At 40.2% G+C, this 19982-nt stretch overlaps 1 protein-coding gene across 1 annotated transcript in view; it reads left to right on the plus strand.

Moving 5' to 3' along the window:
- Positions 1 to 4154: 4154 nt before the first annotated feature.
- The window catches only part of LOC126335169 (inositol polyphosphate 5-phosphatase E), a 90040-nt gene continuing 74212 nt past the window's right edge, over positions 4155 to 19982 (plus strand). Inside the window, exon 1 of the mRNA XM_049998151.1 lies at positions 4155 to 5497. Within this exon, the coding sequence (XP_049854108.1) occupies positions 4503 to 5497 (995 nt within the window). The 5' untranslated portion in view covers positions 4155 to 4502. The remainder of the gene's footprint in view (positions 5498 to 19982) is intronic.

The raw sequence follows: 19982 nt of genomic DNA on the forward strand, positions 1-19982 counted from the left end.
AAGTAGGTACAAAGACGAGGGCTGCTAGAAATCCTTCGGTAACAGAAGAAATATTGAATTTAATTGATGAAAGGAGAAAATATAAAAATGCAGTAAATGAAGCAGGCAAACAGGAATACAAACGTCTCAAAAATGAGATTGACAGGAAGTGCAAAATGGCTAAACAGGGATGGCTAGAGGACAAATGTAAGGATGTAGAAGCTTATCTCACTAGGGGTAAGATAGATACTGCCTACAGGAAAATTAAAGAGACCTTTGGAGAGAAGAGAACCACGTGTATGAATATCAAGAGCTCAGATGGCAGCCCAGTTCTAAGCAAAGAAGGGAAGGCAGAAAGGTGGATGGAGTATATAGAAGGTTTATACAAGGGCGATGTACTTGAGGACAATATTATGGAAATAGAAGAGGATGTAGATGAAGACGAAATGGGAGATACGATACTGCGTGAAGAGTTTGACAGAGCACTGAAAGACCTGAGTCGAAACAAGGCCCCCGGAGTAGACAACATTCCATTAGAACTACTGACAGCCTTGGGAGAGCCAGTCCTGACAAAACTCTACCAGCTGGTGAGCAAGATGTATGAGACAGGCGAAATACCCTCAGACTTCAAGAAGAATATAATAATTCCAATCCCAAAGAAAGCAGGTGCTGACAGATGTGAAAATTACCGAACTATCAGTTTAATAAGCCACGGCTGCAAAATACTAACGAGAATTCTTTACAGACGAATGGAAAAACTGGTAGATGCAGACCTCGGGGAGGATCAGTTTGGATTCCGTCGAAATGTTGGAACACGTGAGGCAATACTGACCTTACGACTTATCTTAGAAGAAAGATTAAGAAAAGGCAAACCTACGTTTCTAGCATTTGTAGACTTAGAGAAAGCTTTTGACAATGTTGACTGGAATACTCTTTTTCAAATTCTAAAGATGGCAGGGGTAAAATACAGGGAGCGAAAGGCTATTTATAATTTGTACAGAAACCAGATGGCAGTAATAAGAGTCGTGGGGCATGAAAGGGAAGCAGTGGTTAGGAAAGGAGTGAGACAGGGTTGTAGCCTCTCCCCGATGTTATTCAATCTGTATATTGAGCAAGCAGTAAAGGAAACAAAAGAAAAATTTGGAGTAGGTATTAAAATTCATGGAGACGAAGTAAAAACTTTGAGGTTCGCCGATGACATTGTAATTCTGTCAGAGACGGCAAAGGACTTGGAAGAGCAGTTGAACGGAATGGACAGTGTCTTGAAAGGAGGATATAAGATGAACATTAACAAAAGCAAAACGAGGATAATGGAATGTAATCAAATTAAATCGGGTGATGCTGAGGAAATTAGATTAGGAAATGAGACACTTAAAGTAGTAAAGGAGTTTTGGTATTTAGGAAGTAAAATAACTGATGATGGTCGAAGTAGAGAGGATATAAAATGTAGACTGGCAATGGCAAGGAAAGCGTTTCTCAAGAAGAGAAATTTGTTAACATCGAATATAGATTTATATATCAGGAAGTCGTTTCTGAAAGTATTTGTTTGGAGTGTAGCCATGTATGGAAGTGAAACATGGACGATAACTAGTTTGGACAAGAAGAGAATAGAAGCTTTCGAAATGTGGTGCTACAGAAGAATACTGAAGATAAGGTGGATAGATCACGTAACTAATGAGGAGGTATTGAATAGGATTGGGGAGAAGAGAAGTTTGTGGAACAACTTGACTAGAAGAAGGGATCGGTTGGTAGGACATGTTTTGAGGCATCAAGGGATCACAAATTTAGCATTGGAGGGCAGGGTGGAGGGTAAAAATCGTAGAGGGAGACCGAGAGATGAGTACACTAAGCAGATTCAGAAGGATGTAGGTTGCAGTAGGTACTGGGAGATGAAGCAGCTTGCACAGGATAGAGTAGCATGGAGAGCTGCATCAAACCAGTCTCAGGACTGAAGACAACAACAACAACAACATTTAGGGAGACAGTATACAGTAGCGTTATTTACATTGGAGATCATAGTTCAGTCACTTAGTGCACGTCAATGGAGTTTTAATATCCTAATGCTGCTACAACTATACCTACAAAGCTTCATTTCTTTGTCCATTGCAAATTCATACACCTAAATACATTCACATAGATTAATATTACATAATTGGACGTCCATGTTTTGATATCGTCTTAATTTTTTATTTATCTTTACATTTGTTAAGCTGTATGGCGTGAACAGGGGAAAAATTTTAAATTTATGAAACAGTCCTTTCACCACATTTTAAAAATTGTTTTTCTCACTTGCTTTCGGTTCATTGGCAATTCTGAGAAGGTATGCTTTTGGCACACGCTATCTCATTGTTCGCAGTGACCCAAGTGCCGCGTGAGCAGTAGCACTGACCGCGTATCCATTGTAATGTCACTCCAGGCTTACAAAGTCATTGTTGTGTATGCCCTCCAGGCTGGAAAATGGATGCGACGGATTCAGCTCCAACACTCAACCTGAAGACACCAATACCTCATCTCGCACCTGTACGGAAGTTTCGGCCAGTGAAATTGAAGATAAGGACCGCACTGCAGGACTCGGCATTATCTTCCATTGTGCATTATTGTTCAATGGTCTTCACACATCAATTAGTGGTTATACGGATTTCCTCTGATTTCTCTGTTGCACATGCATCACACTTACTGTATTCACTTCGCTAGACTGTAGTGTTTACTCTTATGATGGCTCAGTCGTTATTTTCACTATTATCAGGCCTTACTATTTTTGTACCACTTCACACGAGTATTTTACCCGTCCATCGCGTTACACTCCACTTGCATACATAAATGGTTCTCCTTGTCAAACTGATCAAACGTTTTTATCGGTCAAAAGCGTGTAGTAAGACGCGTTTGTGGCGTATATTCAAGAACATCATGTAGAAACATGTTCAAGGAACTTTGTATTCTAACCACTGCTCAGTATATTTAATCCTTAGTGGAATGTGTTGCAAGTGGTATGTCTCTATTTCCAACCAATAGCTCAATACATAGTATCAATACAAAAGTAAGAACAATCTACATAAAGACCTAAAATCACTTACATTAGGCCAAAAAAGTGTCCAATATTCAGAAACACCCATTTTTCAATAAATTTCCAGCAACAATTAAAAACTTGGTTTCAGATTAATAACCGTTTAAACAAATGTTTGAAAGACTTTATATGCTAGTCCTTCTTGTCTTGGGATAAATATATTGACTGGGAATGTTAGACAGGCTTGAGTAAAAAGGTCTGCTAGATTTCAGTTTTGACAGAATTTGGTCACAACAGTCAAATTTAAGTATTTTGGGTATGATAAATTTATTAAACGTGCATAATCATGTTTCTTTCTGACAGTTCATTTATTCTGTACATATTAACATTTCCAGTTTACTGTAATGTATTCACATATTTAGACAATCTCCTGACAAATGACGAGGGTAGTGAGTCTTATACTCTAATGTTTTATGTTTTATATGTTATACTTCCTGCCTTGTTCCATACCCATGGGAATCTACTCATTTTTTCTATCGAACGAAAACTGAATGTAATCTAAATCATGTTACATTCGATGCATGGTAGCAAGTTTTCGTCATCGTTGAGATTTGCTTGGGTTGGAAATTTGTTTTTAATGTGACTTGTATGTGCATACCGTACATACTGCCGTTCATCGTTTTATTTTCGTGTATCATAATTTGCATCACTTGTAAAAATTGTTATTTTGTTATTTAAATGGGAATACTATTATTATTTCTTTCATATGCAAGTGCATAGCATTGCGGTTATGTGCCCGTGACTCGTTCTGCGTTGTGCCTGACTTGTTCAGAATGGTCCATTCTTCGTTTACAACAAATTTCGAAACCTGGTTAAATTTCTAATTCTTGCTTAGTAAATGGGAAGAAATCGGTGATTTGTTCTTCTGCTGAAAATGGTTTAAAATTACAACTGCGTGTTTTAGAGAATAAAACAGATTTATTTTTTACGTGCAATGAGACGCCATTCTGCAAGTTCGGATATTTATTTGACAGCTCCTAATTTTGTCTTACTGAAGGTTCTGGCTTGTGTAGAGTGGCCTACCCATGGTTGTTCAAGCCCTTTATTCGGTGCATCTTTCGATACTATCGTCAGTAACACCAAAGTTGATGTAAGAACGTGTAATCGCGTTACTCATATCTCTGATTCGTATTTATAATGCTATAAGTTAGTTGTCGTCTGCTAATGTTTTGGTTTCACCTTGAAAATTGATTTTAACAGTGCTTTAGCCATGATTTTCGTATTGTGGAAGAAGGTATGTTTTCCCTATCAAAAGAGATACCAACTGTATGTTCAACGGTAATGGATTCTACGTGTAAGCTAGCTTGGTAGCTAGCTCTTATATGTAGGAGTAATTAGCGTATCGTATTTGTTTGTCTGTTTCACATCAACAATTTAAATGTCTGAGCAGAGTTAAGAAACATCGTAATTTCCTAAAGACTGTCAGTGGTAATGTTTTCGTTATTACAAAGATTGTAGAATGGAGGAGTACGATGATGGAGAGGAAGAGGTGCGAAAATCTTCCGAAACCAACAAAACGAAAAAGAAATCGTTGTGTCGTGTGTTGATGCAGAAGAAAACGAAAGTTGGCTGTTTGTCAACAAATTCGGAAGAATTTTTCCACAAGAAATCTATGTGTGAAGAAGGAAAACTTGAGGAAAGGAAAGGTAGTCCAGTGAAAGTTATTACGCCGAGGGACTCGGGTGACTCATTGGAAAACTTCCAGACGAAGGCGAAATTACAAAAGAATTATCAGTGTTCTGAATCATCGAGTGATTTAAATAATAGCACAAAAGTGGCACTGTGTTGTGCAATGACAGAGCGTTCCAGATCATCAAGCAGCAACCAGCGGTCTGATTATCAGTGTGTTGCCGAAGATAAATCGAGTATAAAAACCGTCGCTCATTTGGGGACATCGGCTGAAGAAAATACTACCAAAAAAGCCTTGAGCGACAAGAAGTCGGCGTCGTTGGAGGAAACCTTTAGTATAAATTCCGACAGTGCGAGTAATAGAAAGCAAAATGAATCAAGTTCTGGAGATAGAGAAGAAACGTCATCTGTGCATCACGAGTTGTCCCTATCACCATCGGCAAGCGAAATTTCTTCTTGTGAATCTTGCTCACCTAAAAATTCTGTTTCACAAGCCCACCTGAGAAGGCAACTACTCTCTCAGAGGAGATCGGCAGATAACCTTGTATCTTGTGCGGCACAACATTCCTCTCCTGTTTCGAACAGGAGTGCACCAGAACAGCGTCGTTTTAAAAAGAGATCATCGTCACATGACGCTGCAGCAGTTCAGGATGATGACAAAAAAGAGAAGGCAGTTCTTACGGTAAATAATGGGAATTCTGTGTCTGGAAATTCATCTTCCACAAGAGGACAGAAATTTGTGGCTTCAATGGATAGTTTGGCCAGGAATTCCTTACTTGCAGCACAAGTTCTGCATTTAATACCAACAATCAAAGCTAGGGAAAGGTTTGTTACTTACATAATGTAAACTGGCTTGTTTTCGTCAATATTTTTCAACTGCATCTGTGCACAACTTTTTTTGCCAAGTCTCACTTAACTATAGCAGCTCATTCTCTAATTGATCATTTGTGTTTCTAGATTATATGTAGTATGCACAGGATGCACTCCATGTGTACTAACATTTCTGTTTCATTCTGCATTCTCAGATTGTCACTGCCCACAAATTATCATATTGTCCCATAATACTAGGAATCCCACTAATGGTAGTGTTAGTAGTTTTAGCTGAAGTAGAAATAGCTGTAATTGTGTGCTGGTAGTTTGTCATATGACTTATTAATATTAATAAGATTGCGTAAAAACCACTTGTGTGATTGATTCTCGAATATCGCTAAAGTACATTGAACCCATATCAAACATGTCTCAAGGGCTGTATTGAATGGAGCACAGCATCAATGATGTTATGTTTGTTAGACCCATAGGAAAATTTAAAAAACCTGAACTGGCAGGCACTTGAAGATAAACACCATATAAGCCTAACTGTGAATTTTTAAGAAACAGTACTAAGTGAGGAATTTAGTGTAATGCTACAGGCCTCCTACATATTGCTCCTGTGGTGAATACAAGACTAGACTAATTACTGTGTGCACAGAGGCATTTAAGTGATCATACTTCTCACATGATATATGTGTATAGGAAAGGAAGATGGGAAATACCTTCTGCCATTCATTTCAGTATATCTTATAGTGTATGTATGCAGATGTAGAGTATTTTCTTTAAGCTACTGAGATATGTTTTGTTATCTTTGTAGTGGTTACTGAATTTAGCACACACCTTGTATGTTGTAGTGGGGTTACGGAAGTTTGGTAATCTGGGGTTCCAGCTCAATGATACACAACATATACTCTGACAGAAGTAAAGAAATTTCATTTCAGTAACATCACTGAGGCTATGGTCAAGTCACACTCTCAATTGTGTCATGACAGGACCTCTGTGCCATTTGTTAGAAATAGAGAGAAGCTATGATAAAGCAGGCACAACATCTCTGGATGAATCAATTATCAGAAGTAACATGTTCTGTTTGTGATTATTGACTGTAAGTTAAACTGTTTAGTTGTTGGTTTCAGTCAGTCAGTGACAAATACTAAAGTGACTCAATTAGAAGTGCACTGCTTTTTTAAAGCAGATATCAAATTTTCAGGCCCTCACCTGTCATAAAATTTTATCTCATTCCTTACAGTATGTTATTTCTTTCATCAGTGTAATACTGCCTTCACTCTTGTGACATCAGTTTAATTTTACCCCCTAATTCTGCAATTGACTAACGTTTAGCTCACAGTGCCCTTCTTTCTTGTTACCTTTCAGCTGTTTTGTTTCCATGGTCTTTTTGATGCATGAATGTTTCGAGCTAAAATATTCTTTTTAGTGCATTTGTCAAGTGTTTCTCATAACACATGTGGTAGCCTATGTTTATTTTGTACATTATATTAACTCTTCGCCTGAAATATACATCTATACTCTGCAAACCTCTGTGAAGTGCATGGCAGAAGGTACATCCCATTGTACCAGTAGTTAGTAATTCTTCCCATATTATTCACATATGGCACAAGAGAAGAATGATGGTTTGATTGCCTCTGTGTGTGCAGTAGTTATTCTGCTCTTCCCCTCACAATACCTAAGTGAGTGGCACACAGAGGGTTTTACTATATTCCTATAATTGTCATTTAAAGCTAGTTCGTGAAACTTTGTTAATAGTCTTTCTCAGAATCTTCAAGAGTCTTCCAGTTCTGTTTCTTCAGTATCTCTGTGACACTAACCCATGGAACAAACAAACCTGTGAACATTTGTGCTGTGTGCTGCCCTGCTGTATATACATTGAATATCCCCCATTAGTCCTATCTCATATGGGTCCAACACACTTGAGCAGTATTCTAGGATAGGTCACATGAGTAATTGGTATGCAATCTCCTGTGCAGACTCATTGCACTTCCCTAGTATTCTACCAATAAACCGAAGTCTACCGCCTACTTCACCTGTGACTGAGCCTATGTGATCATTCATTCCATTTCACATCCCTACAAAATGTTACACCCAGGTATTCATTTGAGTTGCTCAATTTTGAGTGTGACTCATTGGTATTATAGTCATAGGATACTATGTTTTTTTGTTTGTTTTTTGTTTTGTGATGTGCACAAATTTACATTTCTGAATGTTTAAAGCTAGTTGCCAATATCTGCACCACTTTGAAATCTTATCGAGATCTGACAATATTTATCCAGTTTCTTTCAGCCAGTACCTTAACATACATTACTGTCCATTAAAATTGCTACACCAAGAAGAAACAATTACTAACAAAGAGATAGAGGGGCTGGCCAGTACTTACCTCAGCTCAGTACAGCTGATAGAAACACAAAAAATAACCGAAAATTTAAGTTTCTAGCTTTCAGAATAAATGTTCCTTCATCAGGGAGGAGAGAGGGGAAAGAAAGGGAAGAAGGGAAAGTGAATTTAGTTACTCACAACCCAGGTTATGAGGCAACAGGGAAAGGAAAACAGGGAGGGTAGCAAGGATGGAGGCATGGTTGTCAGAGGGAAGCCAAAGATATTCTACTGTAGGTACTGTGCCAGCTTCAAACCAAAGAGGATGCATACAGAAGTAAAGAGGTGTATAGTATAAAGATGTAGGATGAAAAGATGCATGAATGGCTAAAGAGGAAAGGAAAAGAGGAGAAGACTGAAAAGTAAATGGGAGTGAGGTTGTTTAACGTAGGTTCAGTCCAGGGGGATGGCGGGATGAAAGGATGTGCTGGAGTGCAAGTTCCCATCTCCGCAGTTCAGAGGGACTGGTGTTGGGTGGGAGAAGCCAAATGGCACATACGGTGTAGCAGGTTCCTAGGTCCCTAGAATTATGCTGGAGGGCATGCTCCGCTACTGGGTATTGGACATCTCCTAGGCGGACAGTTCATCTGTGTCCGTTCATGCGCTCAGCCAGTTTAGTTGTTGTCATACCAATGTAAAAGGCTGTGCAGTGCAGGCATCTCAGCTGATAAATGACATGTGTAGTTTCACACATGGCCCTGCCTTGAATTGTGTATGTTTTACCAGTAGCGGGGCTGGAGTAGGTGGTTGTGGGGGTGATGCATGGGGCAGGTTTTGCAGCGGGGTCGGTTACAGGGGTAGGAACCGATGGGTAGAGAAGGTAGTCTGGGAATATTGTAGGGTTTAACAAGGATGTTACGGAGGTTAGGGGGACGACGAAAGGCAACTCTGGGTGGTGTGGGGAGAATTTTGTCAAGGGATGATCTCATTTCAGGGGTTGACTTGAGAAAGTTATATCCCTGACGGAGTAATTTATTGATGTATTCGAGGCCAGGATAATATTGGGTGACAAGGGGGATGCTTCTGTATGGTCTGAGGGTAGGAATATTGTTGTTGGACGGGGAGGAATGTATTGCTCGGGAGATCTGTTTGTGGATAAGGTCTGCAGGATAGTTGCGGGAGAGGAAAGCACTGGTCAGGTTATTGGTGTAATTGTTGAGGGATTCGTCACTGGAGCAGATACATTTGCCACGAATACCTAGGCTGTAGGGAAGGGAGCGTTTGATGTGGAATAGATGGCAGCTATCAAAGTGAAGGTACTGTTGTTTGTTGGTGGGTTCGATATGGACAGAGGTGTGGATGTGAGCTTCAACAAGATGAAGGTCAACATCCAGGAAGGTGGCTTGGGTTTTGGGGACGGACCAGGTGAAATTCAGATTCGAAAAGGAGTTGAGGTTATGGAGGAAATTAAGGAGTGTTTCTTCACCATGAGTCCAGACCACAAAGATGTCATCTATAAACCTATACCAGGCCAGGGGAAGCAGCTGTTGGGTCTTCAGGAAAGCCTCCTCCATGCGGCCCATGAAGAGGTTGGCATAGGACGGAGCCATCCTGGTTCCCTTGGTAGTTCCCCTGATTTGCTTGTAGGTCTGGCCTTCAAAAGTGAAGTGAACCTGGATGGCTCCTACGTTAAACAACCTCACTCCCATTTACTTTTCAGTCTTCTCCTCTTTTCCTTTCCTCTTTAGCCATTCATGCATCTTTTCGTTCTACATCTTTATACTATACACCTCTTTACTTCTGTATGCATCCTCTTTGGTTTGAAGCTGGCACAGTACCTACAGTAGAATATCTTTGGCTTCCCTCTGACAACCATGCCTCCATCCTTGCTACCCTCCCTGTTTTCCTTTCCCTGTTGCTTCATAACCTGGGTTGTGAGTAACTAAATCCACTTTCCCTTCTTCCCTTTCTTTCCCCTCTCTCCTCCCTGATGAAGGAACATTTATTCCGAAAGCTAGGAACTTAAATTTTCGGTTGTTTTTTGTGTTTCTATCGGCTGTACTGAGCTGAGGTAAGTACTGGCCAGCCCCTCTATCTCTTTGTTAGTAATTGTTTCACATCTTTATATGAGATTTTCCATTAATTAGTTAGAACATCAAAAAGAAATGCAGATGATAAACAGGTATTCATTGGACAAATATATTATACTAGAACTGACATGTGATTACATTTTCACACAATTTGAGTGCATAGATCCTTAGAAATCAGTACCCAGAACAACCACCTCTGGCCGTAATAACGACCTTGATACACCTGGGCATTGAGTCAAACAGTGATTTGATGGCATGTATAGGTACAGCTACCCATGCAGCTTCAACACATTACCACAGTTCATCAAGAGTAGTGACTGGCATATTGTGATGAGCCAGTTGCTCGGCCACAATTGACCAGATGTTTTCAGTAGGTGAGAGATCGGGAGAATGTGCTGACCAGGGCAGCAGTTGAACATTTTCTGTATCCAGAAAGGCCCGTACAGGACCTGGAACATGCGGTCGTGCATTATCCTGCTGAAATGTAGGGTTTCGCAGGGATCGAATGAATGGTAGAGCCACCAATCGTAACACATCTGAAATGTAACGTCCACTGTTCAAAGTGCCGTCAATGCGAACAAGAGGTGACAAAGATGTGTAACCAGTGGCACCCCTTACCATCACGCCGGATGATACGCCTATATGGCGATGACGAATACACGCTTCCAATGTGCGTTCACCGTGATGTCGCCAAACATGGATGCGACCATCATGATGCTGTAAACACAACCTGAATTCATCAGAAAAAATGATGTTTTGCCATTCGTGGACCCAGGTTCGTTGTTGAGTCCACCATCACACATGCTCCTGTTTGTGATGCAGCGTCAAGGGTAACCGCAGCCATGGTCTCCGAGCTGATAGTCCATGCTGCTGCAAACGTCATCGTACTGTTCGTGCAGATGGTTGTTGTCTTGCAGACGTCCCCATCTGTTGATTCAAGGATCGAGATGTGGCTGCACGATCCATTACAGCCATGTGGATAAGATGCCAGTCGTCTCGACTGCTAGTGATACGAGGCCGTTGGAATCGAGCACGGCGTTCCATATTACACTCCTGAACCCACCGACTCCATATTCTGCTAACAGCCATTCCACCTACGCGAGCAGCAATGTCGCTATACGATAAACCACAATCGCGATACGCTACAATCTGACCTTTATTAAAGTCGGAAACATGATGATACGCATTTCTCCTCCTTACACGAGGCATCACAACAACGTTTCACCAGGTAACGCCGGTCTGCTGCTGTTTGTGTGTGAGAAATCGGTGGGAAACATTCCTCATGTCAGAACGTTGTAGGTGTCACTACCGGCGCCAACCTTGTGTGAATGCTCTGAAAAGCTAATCATTTGCATATCACAGCATCTTCTTCCTGTCAGTTAAATTTCGAGTCTGTAGCACGTCATCTTCGTGGTGTAGCAATTTTAATGGCCAGTAGTGTAGATAATTACATCATCTGCAAAAAGTATTAGGTTATCATTAATACTGTCTGCAAAGTCATTAAACTACAACATGAACAGCAAGGGTCCCAATACATATCCCCGGGACACACCTGAAGTTACTTTTACATCTGACAATGACTCCAAAATTCCCTATCAAAAAGTCCTCAGTCCATTCACAAATTTCACTTGATACCCCACAATGAACATATTTCTGACAATAAACATAGGTGTGGTACTGAGTACAATAAGCATAGGTGTGGTACTGAGTCAAATGCTTTTCGGAAATGAAGAAATACAGCCTTCAGTATGTTGTGTGGGAAAAGTGTGTGTTGGGTTTCACACGTTTGAAGTTTTCAGAATCCATGCTGGGTGGCACTGAGGAGGTCATTCTGTTCAAGATACCTCATTGTGCTTGAGCTCAGAATATGTTCAAAGATAGTGGATAGTAGGTTGTGGAGATGTTCCACTATCCTTCTTGTAGATTGGTGTGACCTGTGCTTTTTTCCAAGAAGTGGACATGATTTTTTGTTCAAGGGATCTACAATAGATCATAGTTAGAAAAGGGGATAACTCAGCTGCAAATTCAGCATAGAATCTAACAATTTGAGTTGTTTCTCGTCACCACTGATACTAATGCTTCCTTCATCCGTCTTTTCAGTGCTGTGAGGATTAAATTGGGGCAGTTCTCTTGGGTTTTCCTTTTTGAAGGAACATTTAAAAACGGAATTGAATATTTCAGCTTTTGCTTTTTTGTCATTCCATTCCTTGCTTGCTGTCAGAGTTTTGGGTTGGTAGTAGTGGACCCAAATTTTATTATGAATGCCATAGCCTAATACAATTCCTTTTGTTGTAAATGTACCTGTACCGTGAACATATTTATGTCTCTCATCTTGTTTCTCTATTCTGTCTCTCTTTTGCTGTCTATGACATATCTGTATAGGCTACTACCAATGCACCAAACACACACATCTGTTCATAATTATGTCTTATGCCACATAGTTTAGTTATGCGCTCAGTTTATCAGCCAAATTTCCTCTCAAATCAGTTTCCATTACATCTTGAAGCTATCACAACTCTGCACAGGTTTTAACCATCTTAACTGAAAAATGAGTCTCCAAAGAGTGTGGAAGACCTGCCACATACCATACGAAAACTGATATATGTATGTAATGTTAGTCTTCATGTGTATTGATAACATTTCTGGTATGTACTATCCTCAGTACCATTCTACTTTCGCACATGCATCCATCCATCCTTTTCTGCCTCCCATTCTGCTACTTTTTACCAGTTGTTGAAGCTAAAGATGTGACCCTTTTAACATCTAGTTGTAAATGTAACCTACAAAACTCCATGACCGTAAGACATTTTCAAAAACTGCCTCTGGGCATTACTCTTCAGATTTTTTTGTTTGATATGATATTCGTATTAAGGATACCTTATCTATTTCACTGAGCCTAATCTGGGAGTGTCATATTGTCATTCACAGTTAGCACTATGTAAACCTGATATTGAAAACTGCATCTATCAGTTTCTATGTCATTTCTCCTTTGCTTCATGACAACTCTAAACTGACAGCTATTTAGTAATTCCCAGCATAATCTGGATGTAGCTTTCTGTGTTTGTCACACGGTTACAAAATATATAGATTACTAAGTGGCTATCATGGAACCAACCATCTGGATGTAGCTTTCTGTGTTTGTCACACGGTTACAAAATATATAGATTGCTAAGTGGCTATCATGGAACCAGTTACAAGTTGCAAGTTTCCTATGTGATAGTTCTTGCTGACACTCCCACAAAATGATGAAAGTAAAAAAGCGTACCACTTACTACACTTTTGCTGTTCATGCAATTAAACTTCAGCATCAGAAATGATGCTTTAATTTATTGCTTCTTTAATACCAACTCTATTTCCAACACAGTTTGCAGGCAACATTCAGATACACCACTGAACGTATCTGCAAAATTATATGATTGTACGGCACATAGTTCAGGAGATGCCAAGTCACAGAGAGGCACAACAAAAAGATTATCAAATGAAAATTTCTGCCAAACAGGTCTTCATCACAATTAGACAGTATTCTCTCTCTCTCACGCACACACACACAGATGACCAAAGTCTTTGGCCACCAACGTCGTTACTGAGTCACCATAATATCTTTATTTTGGAGATATGGAGGGGGGGGGGGGGCGGGGGGAGGGGTAGCAGAAAAGGTGAGAAGTAAACAGACTGAGTGCCATGGAGGAATGAGGATGGTGTAGTGCTGGAATGGAAACAGAGAAGGGGCTGGATGGGAGACTAACAAAGGTTGAGACCAGGATGGTTATGGGAATGCAGGATATATTGCAAGGAAAGTTCCCACCTGTGCAATTTAGGAAAGCTGGTGTTGGTGGGAAGGATCCATATGGCGCAGGCTGTGAAGCAGCCATTGAAGTGAAGAATGCCATGTTTGGCAGCATGCTCAGCATCAGGATGGTCCACTTGTTTCTTGGCCACAGTTTGTCAGTGGCCATTCATGCAGACAGACAGCTTGTTGATTGTCATGGCCACATAGAATGCAGCACAGTGGATGCAGCTTAGCCTGTAGATCACTTGACTGGTTTTACAGATAGCTCTGCCTTTGATAGGATACATGGTGTTTGTGACCGGATTGGAGTAAGTGTTGATTGGTGCATGTGTAGGACAGGTCTTGCATCTAGGTCTATTACTAGAGTGTGAGCCATGAGTTAAGGTGTTGGGAGCAAGGGTTGTGTAGGGATGGACGAGTTGTGTAGGTTCGGTGGACAGTGGAATACCACTGTGGGAGGGGTGGGAAAGGTAGTGGGTAGGACATTTCTCTTTTCAGTATAACAAGAAGTAGTTAAACCCTGGCAGAGAATGTAATTCATCTGTTCCAGTCCTGGGTGATACAGAGTTACGAGGGGAATGTTCCTCTGTAGCCAGACAGTGGAACTTTGAGATGGTGGGAGACTAGGAAAAAGGAGATTTGTTTTTGTACAAGGTTGGGAGGATAACTATGGTTTACCAGAGCCTCAACAACTACTCCCACATTTGCTTCACCTGATCCTACTCAACCCAACAAACCACCTTCCTAGTTGTTGACCTCCATCTCAAAGACGGCTGCGTAAGTACCTTCGTCCATATAAAACCTACAACCACCAGCAATGCCTGCTCTTTGACAGCTGCCACCCATTCGATACCAAGAAGTCCCTTCTGTGCCTGATGTTTCTAGTCTCCCACCACTTAACAAAGTCCCACTGCCAGCCACAGAGAAGCATTGCCCTCGTAACTCAGTAGCACCCAGGATTGGAGCAACTGAATTATATTCTTCACCAGGGTTTTGACTACCTCTCGTCGTGCCCTGAAATGATAAATGTCCTGCCCACTATCCTTCCCATCACTCCCACAGTGGTATTTTTCCGTCCAACAAACCTACATGATATATTCACCCATCCCTACACAACTCCTGCTCCCAACCCCTTACCTCATGGCTCATACCATTTAATAGACCTAGATGCAAGACCTGCCCTGCACATCCTCCCATCCTACTCCAGACCAAATGTCAGCTATCAAATCAAAGTCATGTGATCTACACAAGTTAAGCTGCAACCACTGTGGTGCATTCTGTGTGGGCATGACAACCAACAAGCTGTCTGTCTGCATGAATGGCCACTGACAAACTGTGGCCAAGAAACAAGTGGACCATCCTGATGCTGAGCATGCTGCCAAACATGGCATTCTTCATTTCAATGACTGCTTCACAGCCTGTGCCATATGGATCCTTCCCACTAACACCAGCTTTTCTGAACTGCACCGGTGGGAACTTTCCTTGCAATATATCATACATTCCCATAACCCTCCTGGCCTCAACCTTTGTTAGTCATTGTCCTCTCCCATCCAGCCCCTTCTCTGTTCCCTCTACATCTACATACATACATACTCTGCAATCCACCATACGGTGCATGGTGAAGGGTACCTCGTACCACAAGTAGCATCTTCTCTTCCTGTTCCACTCCCAAACAGAACGAGGGAAAAATGACTGCCTATATGCCTCTGTACGAGCCCTAATCTCTCTTATCTTTTTGGTCTTTCCGCGAAATCTAAGTTGGCGGCAGTAAAATTGTACTGCAATGAGCCTCAAATGCCGGTTCTCTAAATTTCCTCATTAGCGATTCACGAAAAGAATGCCTCCTTTTCTCTGGAGACTCCCACCCTAGTTCCTGAAGCATTTCCATAACATTCGCCTGATGATCAAACCTACCAGAAACAAATCTAGCAGCCCGCCTCTGAATTGTTTCTATGTCCTCCCTCAATCTGACCTGATAGGGATCCCAAGCGCTCGAGCAGTACTCAAGAATAGGTCGTATTAGTGTTTTATTAGTGGTCTCCTTTACAGATGAACCACATCTTCCCAAAATTCTACCAATGAACTGAGGACGACTATCCGTCTTCCCCACAACTGCTATTACTTGCTTGTCCCACTTCCTATCGCTCTTCAATGTTACGCCCAAATATTTAATTGATGTGACTGTGTCAAGTGCTACACTACTAATGGAGTATTCAAACTCCATTCCAGCACTACACTGCCCTCATTCCTCCATGGCACCCAGTCTCTTTACTTCTCTCCTTTTGTGCCACCCCATCTCTCCGCTTCCTCTGTCTAACCTCCCGACTGCACATAGCTGCCCTACCCTCTTTCCACCTCATCCCTGTGTGCTCCCCAACAGCAAGTCACTGTCCCCCACCCCTATCCTGCTGTCCCTCCCCACTCCAGCCTCCTCCTTACCTCCACCCAGTCACCACTCCCATCATGCACCGGTGCTGTTGCCTGCAGTGTGGTCTCAGTTGCCTGAGGCTGTAGTTGTGTGTGTGAATTGCGTTTGCGTGACTGTATATATATGTGTTTGCTGTCTAATTCTGATGAAGGCCTTACTGGCCGAAATTTATATTTGTGATCATCTTTTTGTTGTGCCTATATGCAACTCAGCATCTCCGCTATATAGTGACTAGCAACTTACCTTTCCATAATAGTGTTACATTCCATCCTGGATTTTCCATTTTTGTGTGACTAACATACATTTTTTAAACAAAAAATTTGGATTTTGAAATTTTTAAAATTAAACATAATTTAATTTTAGAAAGAATGAACATTGTTATGAATAGAGTTAATTAGCACATACTTTTAAAGCTTATAAGAAAATGAGTGAAATGGTATAAATATTAGGTCTGTAAGTCAAATAGCTTTTTAGATATGGTGATTTTAAGATTTAAAAGCATAACTTTGGAAGTTTTAAAAATTAATAACTCTAAAATGAAAGGCCCAAACAAATTTTAATGTGGGATTCTTAGTGCAGATTACTACCACAAATGTACAAAAAATTATCAAAATCTGAGTTTCAAGTACCAGACCATCGGTTGATTTCACATGGACTGACCCTAGTTTCTAACCAACCTTTTTTATATTCTGTGTTCTTGTTTGCAAGTAATTAATTGTCAAACAGTGCACCATAACAGTAGTTTATAACCAGGGGGAAGATGGAAGATTTGGCAGGGGCTCAGTTATGAGAAAAAAATTTTGCTTGTGTTCTATCCCCTCTTCCTCTCTCTCACTACCACCCCCCCCCCCCCCCCTCCCCCAAACACACACTCAAAGAAAGCACTAAGTATCATATACTTCTAGTTTGCACTTGTATATTTTTTGTGATTGTTATCCACGGATGAAGCATGTGATTGTGGAAAATAACAATTTTCAGTATTGTTGAATTAATTTTCTATTATTTAGCTGTATGAGCATGACTTTTTGTAGAATAATGCATTCAGTTCTGATGAACTTTTATTGTATGGATTGCAGAATGAATTAATTTCTTACACTTCTTGTTTTATGTAATTTTGAGACTCATTTAATCTTTATATTCTTATGGATTCTTTTCACAGATATTATGTGGATTGCATGTTTCTTTTATCTGTTTACAATTATTTGGTTGCCTTCTTGTGTACTTACTCACAAGTTATTGAAAGAAAATAATGTAATAGAAAATATGTCATTGGTACATGTTACTTCATGCTAAAAGCTACTATGTAGGCCTTGTTACTTGCTAACTGTTAAGCTTTTGTTAGCTATGATATATAATTGAACAATTATGTCTAATATACCTTGTTCAGTGATGTGTCCACAAATAAAGGTATTTTATTTGCTTTTAAAATTGTTTGTTGTCTGCTAGGCATTTTATATCCTTGGGTAGGCTATGAAAGAGCTTGATAGCCGCTACTGAACTTCACTCCTAACTAAGCCAGAGTCATATTCAGTATAGAGCTGTGAAGCTGTTTTCTTTTTACTGCCTATGTTAATCCCATTTTCTAAATTGAGTGGGTTATTGATGACAGATTTCAACAACAATCAATTTATTGTGACATTATTTTTGGTTTACTCGCTTGTTTAAATGGAAGACTCTTAAATATATATGCATGTGAATCTGACACTTAATATCAATTTCTTTGTTTTATGCAATAAATACTTTCTGTTTAAATGGTGACCTGTCCCAAAATTGTACTATAGGAACAATGAAATAGGGAGTATTTTTGAGAAAGAGAATCAAAGATTGTGTCTTATTGGCAGAACACTAAGAAGATGCGACAGATTTATTAGACTGCCTACACTATGCTTACCCATCCTCTTCTGGAGTAATTGCTGTGTGATATGAGATCCTTGCCAGATAGATTAATAGATGACGTTAAAGAAGTACAAAGAAGGACAGCTCGTTTTGTATTACTGCGAAATAGAGGTGCGAGAGACACAGAGGTGATAAATTAATTGGGGTGTCAATCGTTAAAACAGAGGAATTTTTGTTGCAGTGAGATGTTTTCATGAAATTGCTGTTACCAACTTTCTTCCCTGAGTGCCAAAATATTTGTTAACTCCCACCTTCTGAGGGAGAAAGGTCTATCATAATAAAATATGACAAATTAGAGCTTGTTTGGAAAGATTTAGGTATTCATCTTCCCACATGCTGTTTGAGAATGAGTGAGTGAGTGAGCTAGTTAGTTAGTTAGTTAGTGACATGTTTGATAAATAATTTGAAAGAATCTTATATGACTCCCTCTCACCTCTTTTTATTTCATTTATTTGTTTTATAAACAGGTGACCAGATTTTAAATAGAAATTCGTCCATGGGATAGGAGGAATTATACAGGAGAAATGATTTTAGGTTAGATTTTAAACTTGGTTTACTACATGTCAGGTATATTATCTTACTAGACAAATGATCAAAAAGTTTTATTGCCACATATTTAACTCCTTTCTGAGCCATCGACAGCTTTAATAATGAGCAATCCTTTATTCTAGTGTTGTATGTGTGGTCAATTGTGATGGTTTGTATCTGACAAATTTCATTAGTGAATGCATGTATTGTGACGGTGTAGTTAAAATGTCTAACTGCTGGAAGAGATACCTGCTTGATGTCTGTGGGTGAGCACCACACCGCATATTATTCTAATTGCTCACTTTTATACAGTAAATACTTTCATTCTACATGATGATTTACCCGAGAAAATTCTTCCATATGACATTATTGAGCGGAAATACGCAAAATATGTCAGGAGGTTGGTTCATTTGTTTCTAAGGTTAGCACTTATACAAAGAGCAGAAGTAGCTGATTTTTTGGCAGCTCAGTAATATGTGTCTTCCGGTGCAAGTTTTCATCATTATGTACACGAAAAAATGTGGAGCTATCTGCCGTGTTTACTGATTCATGCGGAACCGTCTACCATATTTGCTGACTCCTGCTCATGTTCTACATCAGTTGTTGGCATGACTCTATTTGTTGGGTAGAACTGAATATGGTGTGTTTTCTCAAGGTTAAGGGAGAGTTCATTTTCAGAAAACCACCATAAATCTGTGAGAAACATCATTAGCAAACTCTTGCATTTCTTCCTCTGTAGTGGGATTTATTATAAAACTAATATTGTCTGCAGAAAGTACCAGTTCTACTTGTTGAATGTTAAGCAGGATGCCATTGACATGTGCAAGGAATAGGAGTGGACCCAAAATTGAACCCTTTCTGACTCTCTTCCTTATGAGACCATTATGCAGCTCATATTAAGAAAGTGTGCTTCATGGGAATTTCATTGCTGTCTCAAGTCTATCAATAGGCATGCGGCGTATCCATTATGCATTTATAGACATTGTTGCAGAAAACGGTTATAATATTTCAGTTTCTAATCTTATCAAGCTGACTGATAGTCGGGAGGGAGGCAGAGGTACATGGGACAGGAATGAGACATGGACACTGGTGAATTCACACTGTGGAAAATGACAGACACTTGTAGATATGGATTGGAAGGGAGGGACAGAACAGAGGAAGGGGAGACAGTCAGGAAGAGGGTGTGTATGCAGAATGAATGAAGTGTGGGCTCTGGGGCAGAGTGGAAATGGATATGGGGCAGGGGGCTTGCAGAGATTGGGGCCAGTAGGCTTGCTGGAACAAAGAATGTGTCACAAGTACAGCTCCAATCAGGAGCAAATCTCCAAGGTCATGGAACATGTCTGCACATGAAATTACAGTATAAAAGTAATAACAGATAAATATAAAATGAAACTTCCTGGCAGATTAGAACTGTGTGCCGGACTGAGACTTGAACTCGGG

Source organism: Schistocerca gregaria, chromosome 2 (assembly GCF_023897955.1).
Source record: "Schistocerca gregaria isolate iqSchGreg1 chromosome 2, iqSchGreg1.2, whole genome shotgun sequence".
NCBI classification, from domain to species: domain Eukaryota; kingdom Metazoa; phylum Arthropoda; class Insecta; order Orthoptera; family Acrididae; genus Schistocerca; species Schistocerca gregaria.